This window comes from Meriones unguiculatus, chromosome 6, assembly GCF_030254825.1.
Source record: "Meriones unguiculatus strain TT.TT164.6M chromosome 6, Bangor_MerUng_6.1, whole genome shotgun sequence".
NCBI classification, from domain to species: Eukaryota; Metazoa; Chordata; class Mammalia; order Rodentia; family Muridae; genus Meriones; species Meriones unguiculatus.
Genome location: NC_083354.1, coordinates 72,766,237 through 72,787,200, shown reverse-complemented (window position 1 = coordinate 72,787,200; position 20,964 = coordinate 72,766,237). Strand labels below are relative to the sequence as shown.

At 44.2% G+C, this 20,964-nt stretch overlaps 1 protein-coding gene across 1 annotated transcript in view; it reads left to right on the top strand.

Moving 5' to 3' along the window:
- The window catches only part of Mccc2 (methylcrotonyl-CoA carboxylase subunit 2), a 64,615-nt gene extending 43,934 nt beyond the window's left edge, over positions 1-20,681 (top strand). The window contains exons 8-17 of the mRNA XM_060385622.1: positions 727-791; positions 3,753-3,852; positions 3,957-4,052; positions 7,291-7,363; positions 10,071-10,147; positions 12,060-12,126; positions 15,191-15,347; positions 15,713-15,827; positions 17,186-17,271; positions 20,265-20,681. Coding sequence (XP_060241605.1) covers positions 727-791; positions 3,753-3,852; positions 3,957-4,052; positions 7,291-7,363; positions 10,071-10,147; positions 12,060-12,126; positions 15,191-15,347; positions 15,713-15,827; positions 17,186-17,271; positions 20,265-20,382 — 954 coding nt within the window. The 3' untranslated portion in view covers positions 20,383-20,681. The remainder of the gene's footprint in view (positions 1-726; positions 792-3,752; positions 3,853-3,956; positions 4,053-7,290; positions 7,364-10,070; positions 10,148-12,059; positions 12,127-15,190; positions 15,348-15,712; positions 15,828-17,185; positions 17,272-20,264) is intronic.
- Positions 20,682-20,964: the final 283 nt, after the last annotated feature.

Sequence of the window (20,964 nt, the reverse complement as noted above, 5' to 3'; positions counted from 1 at the left end):
AAATGATTTTTCTTTCATTTTCTTGTTGTAGTCAGACATAGTTAAGTCAATTTTTAATTTATTGTTTGATTTTCTTTTTGGGGGGCCTCCATTCTGTTGGGTAGCTTAGATCGTTTTTTCTTTTTTTTCTTTTTTGTTTTCCACCTTAAAGATAAAATAACTGGACTGAATAGCCCTGGCTATTGAGTGTTTGAAGATGAAAGAATCTCCTGAGGACCTCACACTATAGAGCTGGTAACAGAAATATAGAAATATTTTCTGGTAACAGAAAGTAGAATGTAGACATGTAAGTGGGGCTCTCTTCTTGGACCGTGGATAGACAGGCCAGCATTACCTGGTTAATACTAGAGGGTACCATCACCATGAGGACTGCTGCAGGCCAAGTGGGAGCTCACCAGGCACGTGGAAGAAGGGATCCAGGCAGTAAGGGAGTAAACTCACACAACTCAAAGGCCATAAGGTGTGTTGGGTAGCATCCCGAAGCCTGGAGAGCTCCCAGGCACCATCATTTTCACAGGAGCTGTGTGCAGCTCTTGTTAGGTCTGGGCTTAGGTTTCCCATCTGTAGACTGGGGAAGGTGGGTTGGGAAAGCACTTCAGCTCTGAGAAAGGAAGAATGTAGGTGCAGTCAGGCTGGGCGATGTTAGTATGGAGAGTAATGTCAGGGGATAGTACTGCATTTTGTATCTTTGGTGGGCCAGTCTCACCGTGGCTTTTATCGTTGTAGGTGAAGGCAGCTACTGGCGAGGAGGTGTCTGCTGAGGATCTCGGAGGTGCCGATCTTCATTGCAGGTAAGGCAGGAGCAGGTATTTCCTTCTAGGATCCATGGTCCTTTTTGGCTTTAAGGAAGTTTTACATTATTTTTCCCTCGGTGCCTGTCTTACCAGATCAGACCATAGTTTGTTCCCAGTGGGCTGTTCTGGGTTCAGGTCTCTGGACTATAGAATTGTGTTTCAAGTGAGAGGGTCAGCTGTTTAAAAAAACAAATAAAAAACTTCATCATGTGTTTGTGTACATGCAGATGTGGGTACTCTCATGTATGTGGGTGTGCACTTGCCATGTGGAGATCAGAGGACAATGCGTGAGAATCAAGTCTCCCCCTGTAGTGTGTGGGTTCCGGGAATTGGTTCAGCTTGTCAGGCTCAGGAAGCATGGCTATCCTCTGAGCCATTTCAGCAGCCCTGGGGCCAGCACAGGGGCGTGCTAACCTTCTCTGCTTCATTCCATGTGCATGCTGCTAGTGCAAGCACACTACCTTAGCTCTTCACGGAAGCCTGAGAGGCAGCTTCTCAGTGACTCAGCAAACTTTCTTTGAATGCTTGCTATATATCAGCCATGGTTTCAGTTTTCCAGGTGGCATTGAGGGACTTTATAGATCACCTACAAAGGATTCAGGAGAAGATGATGAAGACAATGGACAGGAAATTATTTCACCCCCTGACATTTGAGACATTGGGGTAGGGGTGGGGAGCAGATTTTAAGCTGAAGCAGGGGTTCAAACATTCTTGTAAGCTTGAGAAGTTTGGGTGTTTGAGAGCCCGCGTAGTAGGCATTTGTTCTGAGAAATCAAGATCTTGTGAGGAAATATCTACATAGAGGGGGCACTTCATTCAGACTGTGTAAGTGCAGAGAAGGGAGGGGCCCAGTACTGTGTCCTAAAGGACAGGTAGATCTGACCATCAAGGTACAGGAAGGCCTGTGTTCTATGTTGTCAAAACCCCAAGGAGCACAGTGACGATGGGAGGAATCCAGGGTGAGAACGGCTGGATTCTTTGCTGTCAAAATGCCATGCTTTTTGACTAGCCTAAGGGCCTTTGTTTCAGTCTTTGCCTCATTCCTTACTCGTTTAGCTGTTAAAGTTATTTTTATAAAAAACTGTGTTTGTTTCTCAGTTTCTCTCTCTTTTTTTTAATGATTTATTTATTTATTATATATACGATGTTTTGTCTACATGTACACCTGAATGCCAGAAGAGGGTGCCAGATCTCATTATAGATGGTTGTGAGCCACCATGTGGTTGCTGGGAATTGAACTCAGGACCTCTAGAAGAGCAAGCAGCGTGCTCTTAACCTCTGAGCCATCTCTCCAGCCCTCAGTTTTTCTCTTAACCTGGCTATCACACAAATAATTGAGACTTATCTTTGTTTACTAATACGCTTCACAGCACAGAAACTGAGCAGTTATTATTTTATTCTTTATTACTTTATTCTTTATTCTCTATTACTTTATTCCTAACCCTCTAAGCTCATCTGCTTTCCTCCCAGCATACCTCCCAGAGATACGTGCATTTTGTAGCTTGCTTGCTGAGCTCTCTCCTGGTGTCTCGTGGGCCTCTGCCCTGGCTGAACCCCTGCTTCCTCCTCTAACTCCTCCTCCCCTGGCTGGCAGGAAGTTCAGGCCGATTTACTCCCCAGCTCAGTGATATAAGCTGCTTTATTGGCATATCAGGGGACAGTTGGGGACCAGTGTTTACACAGCATTGACTTCACATATTTAACTCTTCTTTCTCTCCCCTGAATGTACATTTTCCCACATTTATGTGTGTGAATGTGGTCATGTGTGCAGGACAACTTTGGGTGTTGATCCTTGCCTTCTGACTTGTGTAAGGCAAGGCTTTTGCGTGGGTTCTGGGATTTATTTTTGTGCGTTCTGGATGTGGGAGCTCAGGTCCTCATGGCAACACAAGTGCTTTTACTTGCTGAGCCGCCCCTTTAGCCTGAAACTGTCTTTTGGGAAGCCCACACCCACACTGGAGGAGTGTCCTGTCCCTTCATGTCTGTATTATAAATCTTAAGCTAAAACCCTTTCTTTCATTTAAAAAATGATTTTATGTATATGAATGTTTTGCCTACATGTGTGTCTGTGTACTGTATGCATACTTGCTGTTCATGGAGGGCAGAAGATGACATCAGGTTCTCCTTGAAACTGGAGTTAGACCATTGTGAACTGCCCTGTGAGTGCTGGGAACTAAACCTGGGTCCTCTGGAAGGTCCTCATCCAGTGTTCCTTACTGCTGAGCTATCTCTCTAGTCCTCAACTGTATGAGATAGGAGAGAGAGAGGAGAGCAAGCCCTATTGCATTTGTATCTTAAATAGAAAGCCACTGATTGGGACAGAACTGATCCCCAGAGCCAAGCTCATGCCTCATGTGTTACCCTCGAAATTGACTGAGAACTCCCAAGGCTTTCGCACAGAGCTACTTTATTAATTCCCACTTTAACCTATTGTCCAAGGGTCAATGTATTCAAGCCTTTTTGTTTACCACAAGTGAGAGCCGACCCTCACGTTTGACTTTGAAGGAAGGCAGCCCAGCAGCCGAGAGAGGAGAGACCGCTGCACCAAAGCCTTAGCTGGCTACTGCTGTGTCATGTGACGGCCATGTTTGAATGCATGCCAGCTGTAGTTGAGCGTCACGCATGATTCTGTTCAAGTTATGTAGAATGAGCCTGAGCAGATATCCCATGAACAAGCCTGCAGAAGGTCAGGGTGAGAAATCCAAGGTATGCACTCCGATGTAGCTGCTGTCGGTCCTAGAAGAGGACACTTAGTGTCTGTCCCTCGGGCTTTCCTCCTTGTAAGATGGGGGTGACGCTCCTTTGCCAGGGTCATTACAAAAATAAGATGGTATTTATTAGGTGTTTAGGAAGCAAAGGTGCCACCATCCTTAGGTTAGGGAGGGTATTTGGGACTGAAGATATTTAATTACTTTGCTTTTCTAGGTTCTGATTATCAGAGTGTGCTTTACTCTGCAGAAAGTCTGGGGTCACTGACCACTATGCTTTGGATGACCATCATGCCCTCCACTTAGCAAGGAAAGTTGTGAGGAGTCTCAATTATCAGAAGAAACTGGATGTGAGTAGGAAAGCTTGTGCCTCTCCTTTTCGTGTGGAGCACTTTGGCCCGTGCTACCTGAACCCTGTCCTCGAACACAGTGCGTTTGTTTTAAATTTCTGTAGGTTACAGTCGAACCTTCTGAAGAGCCTTTGTTCCCCGCAGATGAGTTGTATGGGATAGTTGGAGCAAACCTTAAGAGGAGCTTTGATGTCCGAGAGGTATGTGGGAGACAGGACCTAAGCCTCGAATCAAGCTGCCATCTCTAAAGTTTGTGTCCGTGCAGAGGGAGGAGTGTGGGTCTCAGCAAGGAGCAGTGACACCCAGGAGCACTGTCTTGGCATGGTCGCTGGTGTTGCTGGTGTGCAGTCAGCAGCAAGTGAGGAAAGGCTCTCGCAATGGGGGAGTCTGCACCGTTCCACGAGGAAGCTTGCTTTGTTCACAGCTGGGGCTTGATGTTTCTGTGGGCAGTGAGAATGATCAAGGGCAGTCACACCATTTTCAACTGTTTTTCCTCAGTGCTCTTATTTTGCCAAATAGACATAATGTCAGTAAGTTGTTGGAAGAGAAAAACATACCTTTTTAGATCAGTATGACATTAGCAAAGAGTAGACAATTATAGTTGGAGAGGTTGCCATGGTTACAGATTGTGACACAGCCTTCTGTAATCTAGAGTGACAGTTTTCAGTGTTTGCTTAGAGTGTGTAGGCCTTGACTTTCTTCAGTTCTCCATAGCTGGCAGAATACATTTTAAATTAGGAAATCATCTTAATGTGATTCTATGCTAGAGGCTTTAATATCTTAAGGTATTTTCCCCTTTGACTATAAGACTATTTTGGTTTGGTTATGGGAGGGTGGGGCAGAAAACACAGAAAAGAAAATAAAATTGTCTCTTTAGTCATTCAAAAAAACAACATATTTTGACATTTTTGACTTAATTTGTATATGCAGTTAGCTCTCCATATCTGGGGAATTCTGTGTACATGGGTTCCACCAACCACGCCTCAGAAATCCTTGAAAAGGGTATTTTTCTGTACTGAAAATGTTCAGATTTTTTTTTGTCATTGTTCCCTAAACAACGTAGTACAGCAGCTGTTCATGGGGTGCCGTTATCTTCCGTTGCTTATTGTAGGTAACCGAAAGATGATTCAAGGTTTATAGGCACATGTACATTAAAATGTATGCAAACATTAAGGGGTTCTGGACAAGGGACTTGAGCATCTGGATTTGGATATGGGACATAGAACAAGTTCTCATAGATGACGACTACATACAATTCTACATAGTCTAAATGATTTATGTTTTATGTATGTCTGTATACATGTAGGTGTGATTTCCTCCCTGAATTTTTTAAAATTCTACTTTTTCTGGTGCAAATTACATATATTACTCCTTATCATAAAAAAAAAAAATCTCCAACTGATTCTCTGTGGCGAGCTCTCAGTTCCCACAGGGGTGTCTGGCAACATGGTAAGCAGACATTTCTTTTCTTTTCTTTTCTTTTCTTTTCTTTTCTCTTCTCTTCTCTTCTCTTCTCTTCTCTTCTCTTCTCTTTTCTCTTTTCTTTCTTTCTTTCTTTCTTTCTTTTTCTTTTTCTTTTTCTTTTTCTTTTTCTTTTTCTTTTTCTTTTTCTTTTTTTCCCCCATGAATTGGTGAGGGTGTTACTGCACTGTGGAGATACCTACAACTATTTAAGAAGTACTTTGTTACTACTGTTAAATCTTGTATGTCATGGAAATTCCACTGGTACTTCACTTGAGCAACGTGACTCAGTACAAAGTTTAGAATTGGTTTTTATGGAGCTTATAATCTGCCGAGATGGCTGGGAACTGTCTTTTAGATTAGCCACTTCTTCACTTAACCCACAGTTCTGCGGTCCAGAACTGAACAACAGCACCAATCCCTGCCCTCCTCTGCTTTTTATTGTGTTTTAATGGAAATCTTCTAGCTTTTGCTGCTTGTTGCTGGTCATTTATTATGCTTCCATTTTTCCTGTAATAAATAAGCCTCACCTACAGGCCTCGATAGCACATAGAGCTGGAATCTGAGTTGGAAAAGCTGGCCTCTGGGGCTTATTCTCTCAGTCAGGTGCAGTGGGACCCAGCTTTCCCAAGTATTGGTTTCTGCTGCTAGAATTGAGAATATTATCCTATTACTTGTCTGTTCCTAAAGTTTGAGTTCTTCTGAAGGTAATTAATATACTTTATATATAAGAGTGGTATTAATTATAAAGCCAGTCCAAGACTGTTTCATACTAAGTGGCCCTGGATTTCTGGGTCTCTGGGAAGCTTCATCTTCATGTAGAAGAATGAAGCTGTGATGTGTTGGGTGTTCATCAAAAGGTTCGCGTTATGAAGCCTGCAGCACCAAAATGGCTTTGCTTCCATGTTTAGAAAAATAACTAAAAAGTAACTTAAGGTAAGCTTTTACTTTTCACAGAGATAGATGCCTGGGATGAGCCGCTTACTTTTCAGCTAAGGGAGCATGAGCTCCATAGAGTAATAACAACCCTCTCAAATGGGCTCTGGAGAGGCTCGGAACAGGCTTTATATGTGGGAGTCTTCTCTTCTGGTGCTCGGATTGAGTTCGGGCCTCAAGCATGCTGAGCACAAGTCTACTGAAAGACCTGTGTGACAGAGTCTCAAGGATTGACTCTCTAGATTCAACCTCTAGATTCAATCTCTAGATTCTCAGTCTCATACTGAGAATCAATGAAGATTCATTGAGGCTTAGTAGTAAAAATAGCTACTTTTTAATCAGATGGTGTACTTTAATTAGCGCTTTTTATATGTTATCTTCTTTTGAGGGTGGGGTCACAAACAGGCTTAGAGGACCTTATGGGCTGTCTGGGAGAGGGAGCCATGCTGGCGATGGCACCCAGGGCTTTGCACGTGCTCACCAGGTAACTCTGCCACTAAGCGGCACCCCAGAACTTGAAGGGTTTTGAGATTAGTAGAGCTGAGGTCAGAGCCAGCTATTTGTCTCAGCATCATTTTCACAGGCTTCTTTGCTACCAGCTCATCTATTTTTCCAGCCGTCAAAACCCCTTCTTTATCTACGCAGTGACATTGGGTTCACAAAGTGTTTTCTAATAAAGTGACCTAACCTGAAACATCAGGTCACGAGTAGAGCCAACCAGCATTCTTCACTCCAGGCCCTTTGAGCCCCTGCCAAGGCACCAAACCAACCCCTGGAGCTCTAGGCCTAGCTACCAGCCCCCTGATTCTCTGCTGCTTCTCTTGTGTGCAGTATCACCTTGGAGTTTACTCTCCATCACAGCTTGGGGTGACTTGGAACACTAACCATGCATGTCAAAGGAAATTCTGAAGAGAATTTTTATGTAGCCTGTGACTGAAAGTGACATCACTGTGAATTGCCTTCCTTATAAATAACCTCAATCAATGTAGAAATGCTTCTGTGATGTAATTTCTCAGGAGCATTGTTCCTTTTTCCTCTTAGGTCATTGCTAGAATTGTGGATGGAAGCAGATTCAATGAGTTCAAGGCCTTATATGGAGACACACTAGTTACAGGTACAAAGAGCGAAGAGTTGAAAAAAAAAAGAACATTTTCTGTTGGTTTGAAAATAAGTCATCACTTGTCTGAAGGCTCCATGCGCCTGCCATGGGCTTTGTTATCCAGAGGGGCACAAGTGTGCGTGAGTCAGCTCTCAGGAGCGGCTGCTTCCTGAAGATGGCTCACACCCGACCGGTTTCCCGGATCCGAAGAGCTTAAAATGATGACGACCTGATGCTGTGGTGTGGGCTCTTATCTGAGACTTTGTGGCCTGTATTCCTTATGCCTTTTGTTCTCTGGGTAGCAATTATTTTCAGGACTTCAGCCTTGTCTCCTCGCTGTTTAGCTTCAGTTCACCTGAAGTCTTGTGGAACGGGTGGTCTCACAGAAGGCTGTTGTGAGTTCAGTCTTCCCACAGCCTCCCTGTAGATGTTTTCGTTTTTAAGCTTTGCTTATTGTTTATATACATGGTGTTTGCTCAGTGACCATGGAAGCTCCACTAGGGCATTGGATGCCCTATGAGCCAGCCACCGGATGTGGGTGCTTGCAGTTGAACCCATGTCCTCTGCAAGGACAACAAGGGTTCTTAACCTCAGAGGCATCTCTCCATTCAAACACCACATTGAGAATGCAGGGCAGGACAGCATGAAGGGAAACAGAGCGTATATACAAGGTCATTCTTTGGTCTAAGGTGTTGTCGTTGTCAGCCTCTGAAGGAAACCGTTTCAAACAGATAACAGACTCATAGTAACTACCAGGGTTACTATGGCAGAACAAATTTTGTGAATTTTATTAGACTGTAAAAAGCCCCAAAATACAGTATTTATTCAGAATAAAACTTAATAGAACAGGGAAAGAGAAGCTACAAAAAATCCAAATTGCAGCTGTACATGGAGGCTTAGGAGTGAATCTTGGCAATTTCTCCTGGCTCAATTTATAAGCGAGAAAATGGTTCATGCTGGACGGGAATTTACTGCTTTCTCTTTAAGTGATTAAGAGCTTTTTGTTTGATATGTAGACAGGATTTGTCTGCCAGTGGTGCAGGGTGTAGTCCTTCTTGTGCAGCGTTGAAAACCAGCAAGCATGTCTCCGCTTCCTCTAAGATGGATGGGCTGTGCCTGTCATCTTCTTCTATGTGCTTGCCTGGTCCCTGCTAAAAGACTGTGCCACTCTTGCATCCCTGCCTCAGAGACACAGCCAGTTCCCCCATCTCTTCTCCATTGTACTGGGTTTTATGTAAGGCTGGGGTCAGGGGAGGGAGAGGTGAGGCCTGAAGGAGGAGAGTGCAGACCAGATGTCAGCAAGATGTTTCTGCAAGCGCTTTAAGCTCTTTAAGGTTTCCTCTAGGCTCTGCAATCACATGTAGGCCTAGGAGGTTTCTGTGACCTGCTGCTATCCTGTTTGGGTCAGATAATTTAGTCAAGACCCTTGAGAGGCTGACACAAGTTGCAGCATGTTCCTACTCAGCCCATCTGACTGTGCGTCAACCCCCACTCCCATCCCCAAAGGACATAGGGAGTGCTGAGCACGTAAGCGGTTAAGAGAATCCTTAGGGGGAGTATCATGTGTTAGGATGGGGCAGAACTGAGGGTGGATCACTGCGTAGACCTCCCGAAAGCCCTTCAGCCACTTCTCAAGAGTCAGCACACGTAGGGTGTTCATCATACATTGGCCTCTGGCTGGGACCTGATGCCTGAAAAAACACAGAGACTCCTATGTGGCCATCAAAGCGTGTTCTATCGCAATTAAAAAACAAACAAATAAAAAACATGGCAACAAAGCAAAAAAATCCAGACAAGGCTAAAGAACAAAAGCATGTCCTTTAAAACTCAGCGTTTTGGCTCAGTCGATATGTTGACACACCCTTTATTCGTTTTCTTTGTGTGATGCTCGAGGGCTTGTGGTGGGCAGCCTAGCTGTGCCCTGGAGCCTAGAGGCTGAGTCCAGGTGTGGGGACCTGGGGGTGGTGGAAGGCCTATGGCGGAAGGTGCCTTTGACTCCCTGTCCAAGCATAGCCAGTAAGTTCTTGGGCTCTGAGCACTTGACACCAGTTTCTAGTTGGACCCAGGCTTGTTGAAGGGGAAAGAATTTTTCTCTAATCAGGTTCTTCTGGTTTGCAAAATAATTGGCCTCCTCTGAAAATCACGTGAAACACCTGCCTCTCAAAATGAGAGGCAGTGTTTTCCCCTTTCTTGTATGTGTGTGTGTGAGAGATGGGTGTTTGGAGGGGTATGTGTGTAGCGGGTGGATGTTTGGAGGGATGGGGGCCGGTAAGTGGGTGTTTGGAGCCCTAATAGAAATGTTGTTGATAGAGATAAAGCACCTAGGGACAAAGGTAGAAGAAAAAAATCAGAATTTTTTTTTAAAGAATCTCTCTTAAGTTTGACATATTTTAAACTTTAAAAAGAGATATTTCAGGACACCCTGGCCTGTACATGCACATGTGTGCTGAGTGCATATTGTGAACCAGTGCTCAAACTATGTAGACATGGATAACCTTCCAGAGAGCATGGGCTTTCGAGAAACAAACAGAACAAAAAACCTAGTACCGTTAAGAATCAAAGCCACAAGCTGTAGTATGCCACAGATAACCTCTGTTCACATTTTAACCGTTGGCCTCAAGTTAAAGAATGTGTACTATGACTTGGTTGTGAACAAATAGATCTCTGAAAGAAACAAATAAACAAACAAACAAACAAACTCTTTTTTGCATTTTCTCCTGAGGATTTGCTAGAATATTTGGATACCCTGTGGGCATCATTGGAAACAACGGAGTTTTGTTTTCTGAATCTGCAAAAAAGGCAAGTATTGTTAAATGCATTAAGATTTTCTGCTTTAGCCGAATTAATTCTAAAGGTCATGGAAAAGATTAAGATGTATTGCATGACAGATTTCTACCCGGATCTCTTAGCAAGCAGAACACCCGCCCCTGAGAGTGTCTCCTTCTACAGGCCCCGCATGCTGGAAAGGTTCTGAGATGTGATCTCTTCATCATCCTTCAGATTTTATTTTTACTTTTGGGGAATGGCAGATGGTGGGTCGTTGTCACTGCTGATGCAGCATGGATGGGGGATTCCCCAGTGCAGGGGGCTTAGGGCATCATGTCGCATTGGCTCTCTCAGGTCTGCCTCCTTTCTGGAAATGTAACTCGTGTTCTTTGATAAAATACTGTAGCAAAAAGTGTTCCTTTTTCCTTTTCAGCATAGTGGTGCCCGTTACTGATAGAGAACAGGCTGTTAGAGCTCTTGGGCTAATTGAGGATAATAAATTTGTCTTTAAAGAAATGGATTAGCAATAAAACTAATTTTTGTATTCTGCTATTCATATAATTCCCTCAACTCAATTATTAAATGAAAACAAACTTAAAGAAAATGAAAGTTAGCCAGGCATGTAGTTTACTCCTGTAGGCACAGCAGTTGGGAGGCTGAGATGGGAGAGTAGTTCAAGAGCAGCCTGAGCTGTATAGAGAGATCATGTCTCAAAACAAATTACCCATAATCATGTTCAAAAGATCTTTAATATTCTTAAAACAATATACTGTTTTCTTTATATACACTGTTTTTTCCTTCTAAAAAATTTATTTTTCCCATATATAGGAGTTTGACCAATTTTTATTTAATAGTTTATGGTGTTTTAAAACATATTAAAATACTCTTGAAATAACGGTTTAAAGAATACATTTACATAAGAATATATATATTTGAAGCTGGGTGTGGTGGCGCACACTTTTAATCCCACTACTTGGGTGGCAGAAGCAAGAGGAGGCCTGTGAGTTCAAGGCCTTGAGACTTCCAGGAGAGCCATAACTACATAGAAATACTCTGTCTTAAAATAAGAAAACACACACACACACTGAATATATAGGGTAGTCATTCCTGTAGAGTAAATATCAGGTCAGGCCAGAGCTAGACAGTCTGGATTTGTCTGCCAGCTTGGCACAGGTAAGCCCTAGAGAAGTTATATTTGGCCCCAGTCTGACATTTCATTTATTGAAATAAGCCCCAAAGGTCCCTGTGATTTCCTCACTTCTATAAACAGTCACACCGAGGATGAGCAATTACCTTGCAATTTTGTACCTGCCAAAGCCTTTTTAAAAGACGTAAAGGGATTTATAAAAACAAAAGAAAACACAAGAGAATGGTTAATAAGATGGGGAAAGAATACATTTTGTGATTATCAAATAGTTTCTTAAACCTCAAGGCCAGAAGTCTCTTAACACTGACATAATCTAAAAATTCTGTTTGAATCATGTTGGTCAGAATGATGTCTGTTTTAACAGTCTTGAGGTCTGAAGGAATTTCAGATGGTCCCCAACGTAAATGGCAGCCACGATACCACAAAGGGCTTGCATTCCTCCTTTTCAAGTGGAGAGACAACTAGAGAACAAAAGCTGATCCTGCCATTTGTATTGGCAGCGTCTAGTCTTTCTGTTACCTGAGCTTCACTTGCTGTTTGGGTGTGGCATTAACTTCATTCCTGCTACAGCAGCTGCCTCACAGCCACATGCCTGGGACCTCATAGGCAGTTAGGTAAAGGGAGGGGAGGGCAGACTCACAGTGCCTTGTGTCCTGTTGGCGACAGGGCAAGGCCAAGCTGTAAACGAGGTCAGACTAGCCAGACCAGGGCTACGCTCTTTCCTGCCTCTAACTGGAGGATTGGGCATGGCAGGAGTTCGTTTGTTTTTAAAGAAGAGGTGTTCTTATGTTGTTACAGGGTGCTCACTTCGTCCAGCTGTGCTGCCAAAGAAATGTCCCCCTGCTGTTCCTCCAGAATATCACCGGTGAGGCAGTCGGTCTTGCGTGCGTTGGTCCAGGGCTTCGCTGTCCCCTGTGGCCCAAGTGTTCATGCAGAGAGTTTTCTTCATGAATGCTGAGTGGTCTGAGATCTTATGTGTTCTAGGTGAAGCAGTGTCTGGATTTTGTGTATCACGGATTTTCAGAAAGCTTCTCCTGACTCCTGCTTTTGTCTGCCACTCACCCGGGGAGCAGGAGGATGTCCCTGCCTTACTGCTGCCGGAGAGGGAGAATATCAGACTCACTGTGTCAGCATCCCAATGATTCTAAGCACATGCTATGGGCATCCCTTTACCTTTGCCATCAGTTCATTCTATATGAAATAATATCAATTATCAATCTATCCTTTGGTCTCTCTCTCTGTTTTTCTCTCTCTGGCGCTCTCTCTCTCTCTCTCTCTCTCTCTCTCTCTCTCTCTCTCTCGGCTACCTTGTTTTTTGAGATAGGTCTCTTACTGGGGTGGAGCTCATCTCTTAGACTAGACTGGCTAGCCAGTTATCTCGAAGGATCTTTCTGTCTCTGTCTTCCCAGCATGGGGATTCCATGTGTACAGCATACCTCCCGGCATTGTGGGAGGGTGCGAGGGGTGAAAATCAGGCAGGCTAAGCCATCTCCCCAGTAATGGCTTTTAAAAATGTATGTTTGTACTGAAGCCTGGGGCTTTGCATTTTTAACCCCAAAGAACTTCATGCCCCTCAATGTCATGATTCATAAACGACCCTAAGCTGGAGCAGGTTGATTTTGAAGATCTTGCTGTAGTGTGTAGAGGTGCTCTGCTCTATCATTGTCATGTTGTATTGTGTTGATGTAGATACATAGCTCCTATACATTGGCTGCCAAGAAACTTCTTTTCCTTGGGAGAGACCTTTTTTTCAGTCTGGGTTCCACTGTGTAGCCTTGGCTGGCCTTGAACACACTAACTAGAACAAGCTAACCTTGAACTCAAAAATACTGCCTTCTTCCTCTCCCTTCTATATTCTAGGATTAAGACATGTACCACCACACATACCAACAGAGAAGCTTTTGATTAGTTGTTGAGACCAGGCAGGCTTCTCTGAGGAGGAGATTCATTATGTAAACCAGCCAGGCCTCCTTGCCTTGAGCAGGAATTTATCAAAAGCTTTTTCATTCTGTGTTATGCTCAGGTTCAAGGTAGGTTAGATGGTGAGCATGTACACGTGTGGGTGGGGTTGGGGGGAGAGAAAGAGATTAATGGTATCTCACTGACCACAACCCTCATCCCTTGAATTTTGAGAAGAATTGGTTCCAGATAGTGCCCTGAGAGGTCCCTACACGGTAACCCATATCAGAACCGATGGAAAGGTCTCTGAAGTTTATCGATTCTTGGAACCTCCTTTCTGACTGTGACTCACCACCAGGAAGTGAAACATTTCTTAGACAGTTCTCCCATTTTCATTTGGCTTTGCTTTGTTTGGGCTGTTTTGGAGCAGAGGCTGAGTTTTATTTTGCTACATGTACAGCATTGGTGTGTGAATGTGTGATATGCTGCTGGATAAACCTCGGGCTGGGAGAGGTATCTTAGCTGGGGATGAAAGTGTAAATTTCGTCAGAATGAGGAGAGGGTGGTTAAGGCTGTAGACATTGAGAAGAGCACCTCAGAAAGAAGAGATGGGTCAGCATAGGCTTCATGCCACTCTGGTTTTCTCCCCCGCCCCTTCCTTTTCTTGTACTGCAAACATTTTCTTTTTTAAGGAAATTAAGAACTCCCAAGAGTGGGAAGGATGCTCAGGGAAGATTAATGCCCCACTCAGGATTTTTTTTTTTTTTTACAGAGTTGAGAGTATAGGGAAATAGGGAGCATGACTCTACAGGGTTTTTTGTTTTGGGTTTTGTGTGTGTGTGTGTGTGTGTGTGTGTGTGTGTGTGTGTGTGTTTACATGTTAGGAAGGAGGACTTAAGAAAACCTTATGAAGTACTTCTCTTCCTTTGGAGGCAGGTGGTCTGTGGAGTTGGCCAGGTGAGGGCTTGAGGAGAGCTGAGTCTTAGGGGTCAGCTGTGATAGAGTGTTCTGGAGAGTCAGATGATTGGCTGAAGAAGTTCTGAGCTGCTCTGAAGGCTGCTTAGAATGGTGGCTGGGGTGACAGACCTCACCAGCAAAGGCTGTGGTCCCTCAGTGTCGCGTCTCGTCCAGCTCCTCCCTCAGGATTGCTGCACGCAATTGGATGACATGATACTGGAGATTTTCCAACCAAGAGCAGAGAGTCAATCAGACAAACAAGTCTACGTACGCCTCCCCCAGAGCCTCAGGTCGGGAGGGAGACACTGAAGCCAGGCTTTGTGGTTACAGCTGCAGAGCGCTTCCCTCAGAGTCGGGGCTTGAAAAAGCAGAGGAATCCTGTAATTACAGAGAACTTCCCCCCCTCCCTTTAAAATCTTGCTGTTGAGCCCCTGGCAGCGACTCAGCATCCCCAACCATGAAACATTAATCTTTATTCCATCAAAGTTTTAAGCAGTGCTGTGAAAGTAACTGTCTCTATTTTAAACCAGGTCAGTGGATATGGAAACCTTCCAGGTTGGCTTGCCTGGCAGTACCTTCCCTATTGTAATGTCAGTCTCTCCCCATCAGGCCTTTGCTTGAGATGCTCTCTTAAGACAGACTGCTTCCTTCTGTTGCTCAAAGATCTGTGTGTGTTGAAACAAAGTGTTTTAAGGACATCTAAAAAGCGAAAAGAGAGCCAGGCAGTGGTGGCGTACAGCTTTAATCCCAGCACTTGGGAAGCAGAGGCAGGCAGATCTCTGTGAGTTTGAGGCCAGCCTGGTCTATAGAGTGAGTTCCAGGACAGCCAGGGCTACACAGAGAAACCCTGTCTCAGAAAACCAAAAACCAAAACAAGACAAACAAAACAAAACTGAGGAGAGATTTTTATTTTGTGCTTTGAAGCGTCCTTTGTGCTGTGCACTCCCTGTGGGGCTGTTCTGTTGTGACAGAGAAGCTTTATAGTCAAGTTAGTGTGAGCCAGGACTTGACAGTCCCTTGGCAGAATTTACTTCTGTACGTGCTCAAGGCTGTGTTTCTGTTCTCTCTCCTAGGATTCATGGTTGGTAGAGACTACGAAGCCGAGGGGATTGCCAAGGATGGTGCCAAGATGGTAGCTGCTGTAGCCTGTGCCAAAGTGCCTAAGATAACTGTCATTATTGGGGGATCATATGGGGCTGGAAACTACGGGATGTGCGGCAGAGCGTATAGGTGGGTGGTCACCGTCGCTTTCTTTGGAAGAAAGAAATGTGTTTCAAGTGTAATTACAAATGGTCATGTTAAATCCTGGCAGTGGTGGCACATGCCTGTAATCCTAGCTCTTAGTGGGTGGGGGAGGAGAATCAGGAGTTCAAAGCCAACCTTGCTACACAACAAATTTGAGGCCAATTTGGGTGAAAGAGGACTCTGTCTTCCAACAAAACACAAATTATCCCTTTATTCCAGGATTGGCATAGAAAATGACCCTGGGCATACTTTGTCATGTACGCTTTAATCTGGAGAGTTCGGCTCATAGGCCTTTCCCACAGTGCCTAATTGTAGCGCACGAGCTTGATGATTCTTTTCTTTTCTCCCAGCCCAAGGTTTCTCTACATGTGGCCCAATGCCCGCATCTCAGTCATGGGAGGAGAGCAGGCGGCCACCGTGTTAGCCACAGTGGCAAGAGACCAGAAGGCACGGGAGGGGAAACAGGTAAGTGACATTTTTCTCTTCCTGTGGGTTTGACCGTCATCAGCAAACCACTGCAGCATAGGAGCAGAAAACCAAGCTACCTGTGTGTCCATGGGAGGGCGGTGAGGCTCCAGTCCTCGGCCTTCAGCATGCCAGGCAAGCACTGTATGCTGACCTGCACCTTCGGTCCCAGAGATTCCTGAGTGCCAGACAGACACCCTAGATTCTTACTCTTTTGCAGTTAGTGGATCTAAGGAAATCCAATTTATTCCTTTCTGGCCCAAAGTGGCAGACCTTTGTTTTCTGTTTTTGTTTTATATTGTTGTTAAGAGTCCCTTGAGAGAGAGGCAGTCACCTACTGAGAACTGAGTAGCATTAGTATTCTGTGAAAGTATAACTATGGGAAAATGGAAGGAAAAAAAATGCAAATGTGATGGAGGCCAAACCAGGATGGCTGCTCTTGATGGATGCTCTGTTATGTCTCTGTTAAAGATTCCTTAGAAATTTTATGTGAATGTTTAGTTATGAGTTTTTTAGTTTTTCATTTCTTTGTTTTTCAAGACAGGGTTTCTCTGTGTAACAGCCTTAGCTGTCCTGAACTCACTTTGTAGACCAGCTGGCTTTGAACTTAGAGAGATCTGCCTGCTTCTCTCTCCTGAGTTCTGGGAACAAAGGTCTGCATCACCACACCCAGCCCCAGTTATGACTTTTAAGGGCTTTGTTTAAGCACCAGGTCCTGAAATGTCAGCTGGGTGTTCCCCTATAGCTTATGTGCACCACTGTCTCGTCATAGGAAAGATAATGTGGACACCTCCTTGCTGTAATACAGGCTTTGCCCTGCCAGCAGGGATCATGTGGTCAACCATGGGGTCTATAAAGCAGGGATGATGTCTCTGTGTGTACACTTATGTGTGAGAATGCCAGTGCATGGGTGCCCTGTGGAGGTCAGAGGACAGATCTGGTATTGATCTGGTATTGTGCCTCATCTTTCACACTGTTTGAGGCAAGGTCTCTGTTTTTCTTCTGTGTACACGAGGCTAGCTCTCTTGTGACAATTCTTCTGGGGTTCTTCTATTTCCATCTCCCATCTCCCCATACAGTGCTGGGATTACAGCTTTTGCCATCTGGCATCAGTGTGTTGTCTTCAGTGACAACCAAACCTGTGTTTCAGGCAAGGCCATGTATGTGAAAACATCATTTGCAATCAGTTTATCACTGTGCAAATGTTAGTTGCACTGTAATTGCTCCCAGGGTATGTCTTTCTGAGGCTAGCTAAAGGAATCAGTCCTGGCAAAGCTGTCTCTGTTTTTTGGGGTTTTTTTTGTTTGTTTGTTTGGTTTTTGTTGTTTTTTTTTTGTTGTTGTTTTGGTTTTTTTCAGTTTTCCAGTGCTGAAGAAGCAGCTTTGAAAGAGCCCATCATTAAGAGGTTCGAAGAGGAAGGAAACCCTTACTACTCCAGTGCAAGGTGGGTATGGGGCTTCTCTCTCCCTCAGTCACAGCTTCACAGAAACCTGAGCTCTTGGGGTGGGTAACCTCCATGGGAGACAAATGTTGTGTCTGGCTGAGCATGATGGTGCAAGCCTGATGTCCTGCCATTTGCACATCTGTGGCAGGAGAGTTGAGGTTTGAAGCCAGCCTGGGCTGCATAGAAAGACCTTGTTTAAAACGCAAAAGTGCCACGTTGGACAAATGGCTACTTTTATCTTGTCTTTTGTTTATACTGAGCTGCTATCCTCCTCAAAGGCTTCCACCTCCATTGTTCCCACTTCCCACCCCAGGTAGTATATCCGTAGCCAGAGGTGGGCCATGTCAGCAGCTGAGATGGGGAGTTCTAATCCTGGTGATACCCATTTAGGAGTTGATCCTACCCTTTGCGAAACACAGGGATTTCTGTGATCCTCCTTCTAACTGTTTGGTTGCTACCCTCTTTTAAGCATGATATTGGTTGATCATGTATTGGCACTGGTTAACAAGTGTGCTTGCATACTCCTGAGGTGATTAGTCACAGCCAGGGTCCACAGTCAGTGCCAAGTAATTACCTCAGACACCATTGCCGCTGTTGGCTGTTTGTTTTCTGCAAAGCATAATCATCACGAGGCAATAAATTCTCCCTGCCTGTCCCGGCTGGAGACCGCTGGTACGTGTTTTCAAATGGTTTTTCCAATAGCTGAAATGTTCAGTATTATGAAGACAAATCTAAGCCATGCCTTCTTTCTTCCCTTGGGCAGATGGAGAGAAGAATAAATACTACTGTCTTCCAAAATTACATTATGCCTTGAATCATGCTCTTTACCGGTGAAGGCAAGTGGGAGAGAAAGGAGGAAGAAAATAAGAAAGTTAGAATTCACTTCAGTCATAGGAGTTTATCACCCCATGGCCAGCTTTGCTCTTGGCAGTAGGGTACGAAGATGAAAGAGTATTGATAATCAGATTGAGTTCAAATATTAACATTTGAGATTTTTGCTGTTTAGCAGCAGTGTTTCATTATAGCCCAGACTAGCTAAGCACTGGCTAAGTCTAAGGATGATCTTGACCTCCTGATCCCCCCAGAGTGCTGGGATTCAGGTCCATGTATCACCACAGTTTATGCTCTGCTGGTGGGGTTGAACCCAGCCTGGTAGATCAGCACCACCACCATCCCCGCCCCATCTGAGCTACATCCTGAACACATTTGTGACTTTTTAAAACTCCTGCTTGTCTTCAAGCTAACTGTGGCCCCCCAGACAGATTTACGGTTATATTGTGGTAGGTCATTGGTTCATTTAATTAGCAACAAGTACTTTATAGTCTTTGGTTTGAGCAACAAAGTTGTACCTCACTTTGCCATAATGCAAGTAGAGAGTCAATAGTAGCTGTCAGTAGAGGCAGAGGAAAGCCATGGAAAAGATTTGGAGTAAATACAAAGCTAATATGTAAGCTCACTGACAGTTCTTCACACGAATTACATTTTAGCTGAAATGCTCAGGGAAAGTTGAGATACTCAACTTTGAAAAACAGAATTTTATATAAGTCATGAATTTTGTGTGTGTGTGTGTGTGTGACTAAGATGAGCCATCTCTTGGAAACATCAAATCCTTTATTGTTGTCATGCTAACATTAATACTTGTTAATGGATTGCATTCAAGGCCTCAGTGAGCTCAGCTGGATAGATACATCTTTGCAAATAAATGTTGAAAGACAGGAGGGTTTCTCTGTTATTCTGTACATGCTTCATTCTACTGTTGAAACAGTTGTCAGCCTAGAGACGGCAACCTTCTCATAAAGATGTGAAGATTCTCAAGCTGGCTTGGGGTGCTGGTCTTGGGTTCGGTAAATCTCAGCTTAGCAGTGGCTCTCTGGCTTGCTGGGGCTAGAACCTGGTAGAAGCCAGCTTTCTGGAGTATCTCCTGTTCCTGGAACCTCTGTTTTGTTGCCTGTTCTAGGGCTCAAACCTCACACCTGCTAGGCCAGTGCTTTCACTTCTTAGGCCCAGCTCGTGCTCCCTAAATCCTTTATGGCCTACATGTACATCTATCTGCTCAAGTGTTGGGCTCCAACTTTCTCAGGCATTTGATTGACCCTCTTCATTGGACAGCCTTTAATGGCTGTCACTAGCAAGCTCTTCCATTCTTGCTTGGGGGGTTCCCTTGCTCATGGTTTCCCAGAGGATAATCAGTCCACCCGCTCACAGTTCCAAGAACAATCTGCTGACTGGCCATTGGTGCTTTTGGGTCCCAGTGAGGAATGTTTTATGAGCAAAGATGTAATTCCTGTCCATCAGTGTGAAAACCATTTAATAATTGATGTGGTGTCCAGATGCCAGAAGCAGTTTGTGTAGAGAAGGCAAAACTGCCATTTAGTAATAACCCCAAAAGAATGGCATTCCTTATTTGGCAAGGTGGTTGACATTGGCAGAAGGCTGAGGCAGGAGGATTACCACAAGTTCCAGGTAAACCGGACATAAAGAGTGAGACCTATATTTAAAAAAAAAAAAAAACAAAAAAACTCAAACAAGCAACCAAAAAAAGTGTTATTTCTTATTCACTTTAAAGCAGTTTGTTATTTTTTCTATTGTAACAAAAAATAAAGAGTGACATTTAAGTTAATTATTTTATTCATAAAATGTAGCAAGGCTTTTTCTGAGATTGCTGATTTTTGCTAAGGCCTTTAGCAGTGAATTGCCGGTTGAGACTATTGCCTGGGTCTGTGGAACTCCATGTTAGCGACAGAAGCAGATCAATGTGATTGCTCCATGAGTAGCAGAAGGGCATGAAGTCGCTCCTAAAGACTGAAGCTCCGTGTGGCAGCCCCAGGCAGGTTTTGACTTCCTCTTTGTTACACTGCCAACCATGCCTTCTGATGGTGACTCGGTACAGTCAGGCTCTGTACTCTGAGGGACTCCTGGGTGATTCTGAGCATTGTATGGAGGGATGGCGGCTTGATGGCACGTTCATAGTGACCGTGTTCGTCTTTCCACAGGCTATGGGATGATGGGATTATTGATCCCATGGACACCAGGCTGGTCCTGGGCCTCAGCATCAGTGCAGCCCTCAACGCGCCCATTCCCAAGACTGACTTTGGCATCTTCAGGATGTAACCCAGATACGGAGCATGTTGCCACACCCGTACAAAAATCAACACGTGCAACTAGCCTTAAAACGTGAGGTTTACTGGACACGTAGCTGTCACAGAAATTCTTTTCTTAACAATATGATGTACTTTTTTACTGTAAAAATCAATGAGAATATCTGCCTGATGAGCTTTGATTTAAAAAAAATTTTCTTGGAGACATTTTTCATGGCTCATTTTTACCACCCCTGAAATGAAGAGAGTAATTTGTAATTATCCTTCAAGTACCACTAACAGTATGAAAAATAAAACTCTTTATACATTGTAGCATTGTTGAGATGATTAATATAAAATTGTATTATCCCTAAAGTGATTAGTTTTGACTACATTTAATATTTCAGTGTCTTTCTTTCTCTCTTTTTCTCTGTGTGTGTGTGTGTGTGTGTGTGTGTGTGTGTGTGTGTGTGTGTGTCTCTGTGTGTGTGTCTCTGTGTGTGTCTCTCTCTCTCTGTGTCTGTGATGGGAGTGGACAACAGCATAGGCTGTCCTGGAGCTGCACTTACAGGCAGTTGTGAACCACCATGTGTGTGCTGAGAACTAAGCCCAGGTC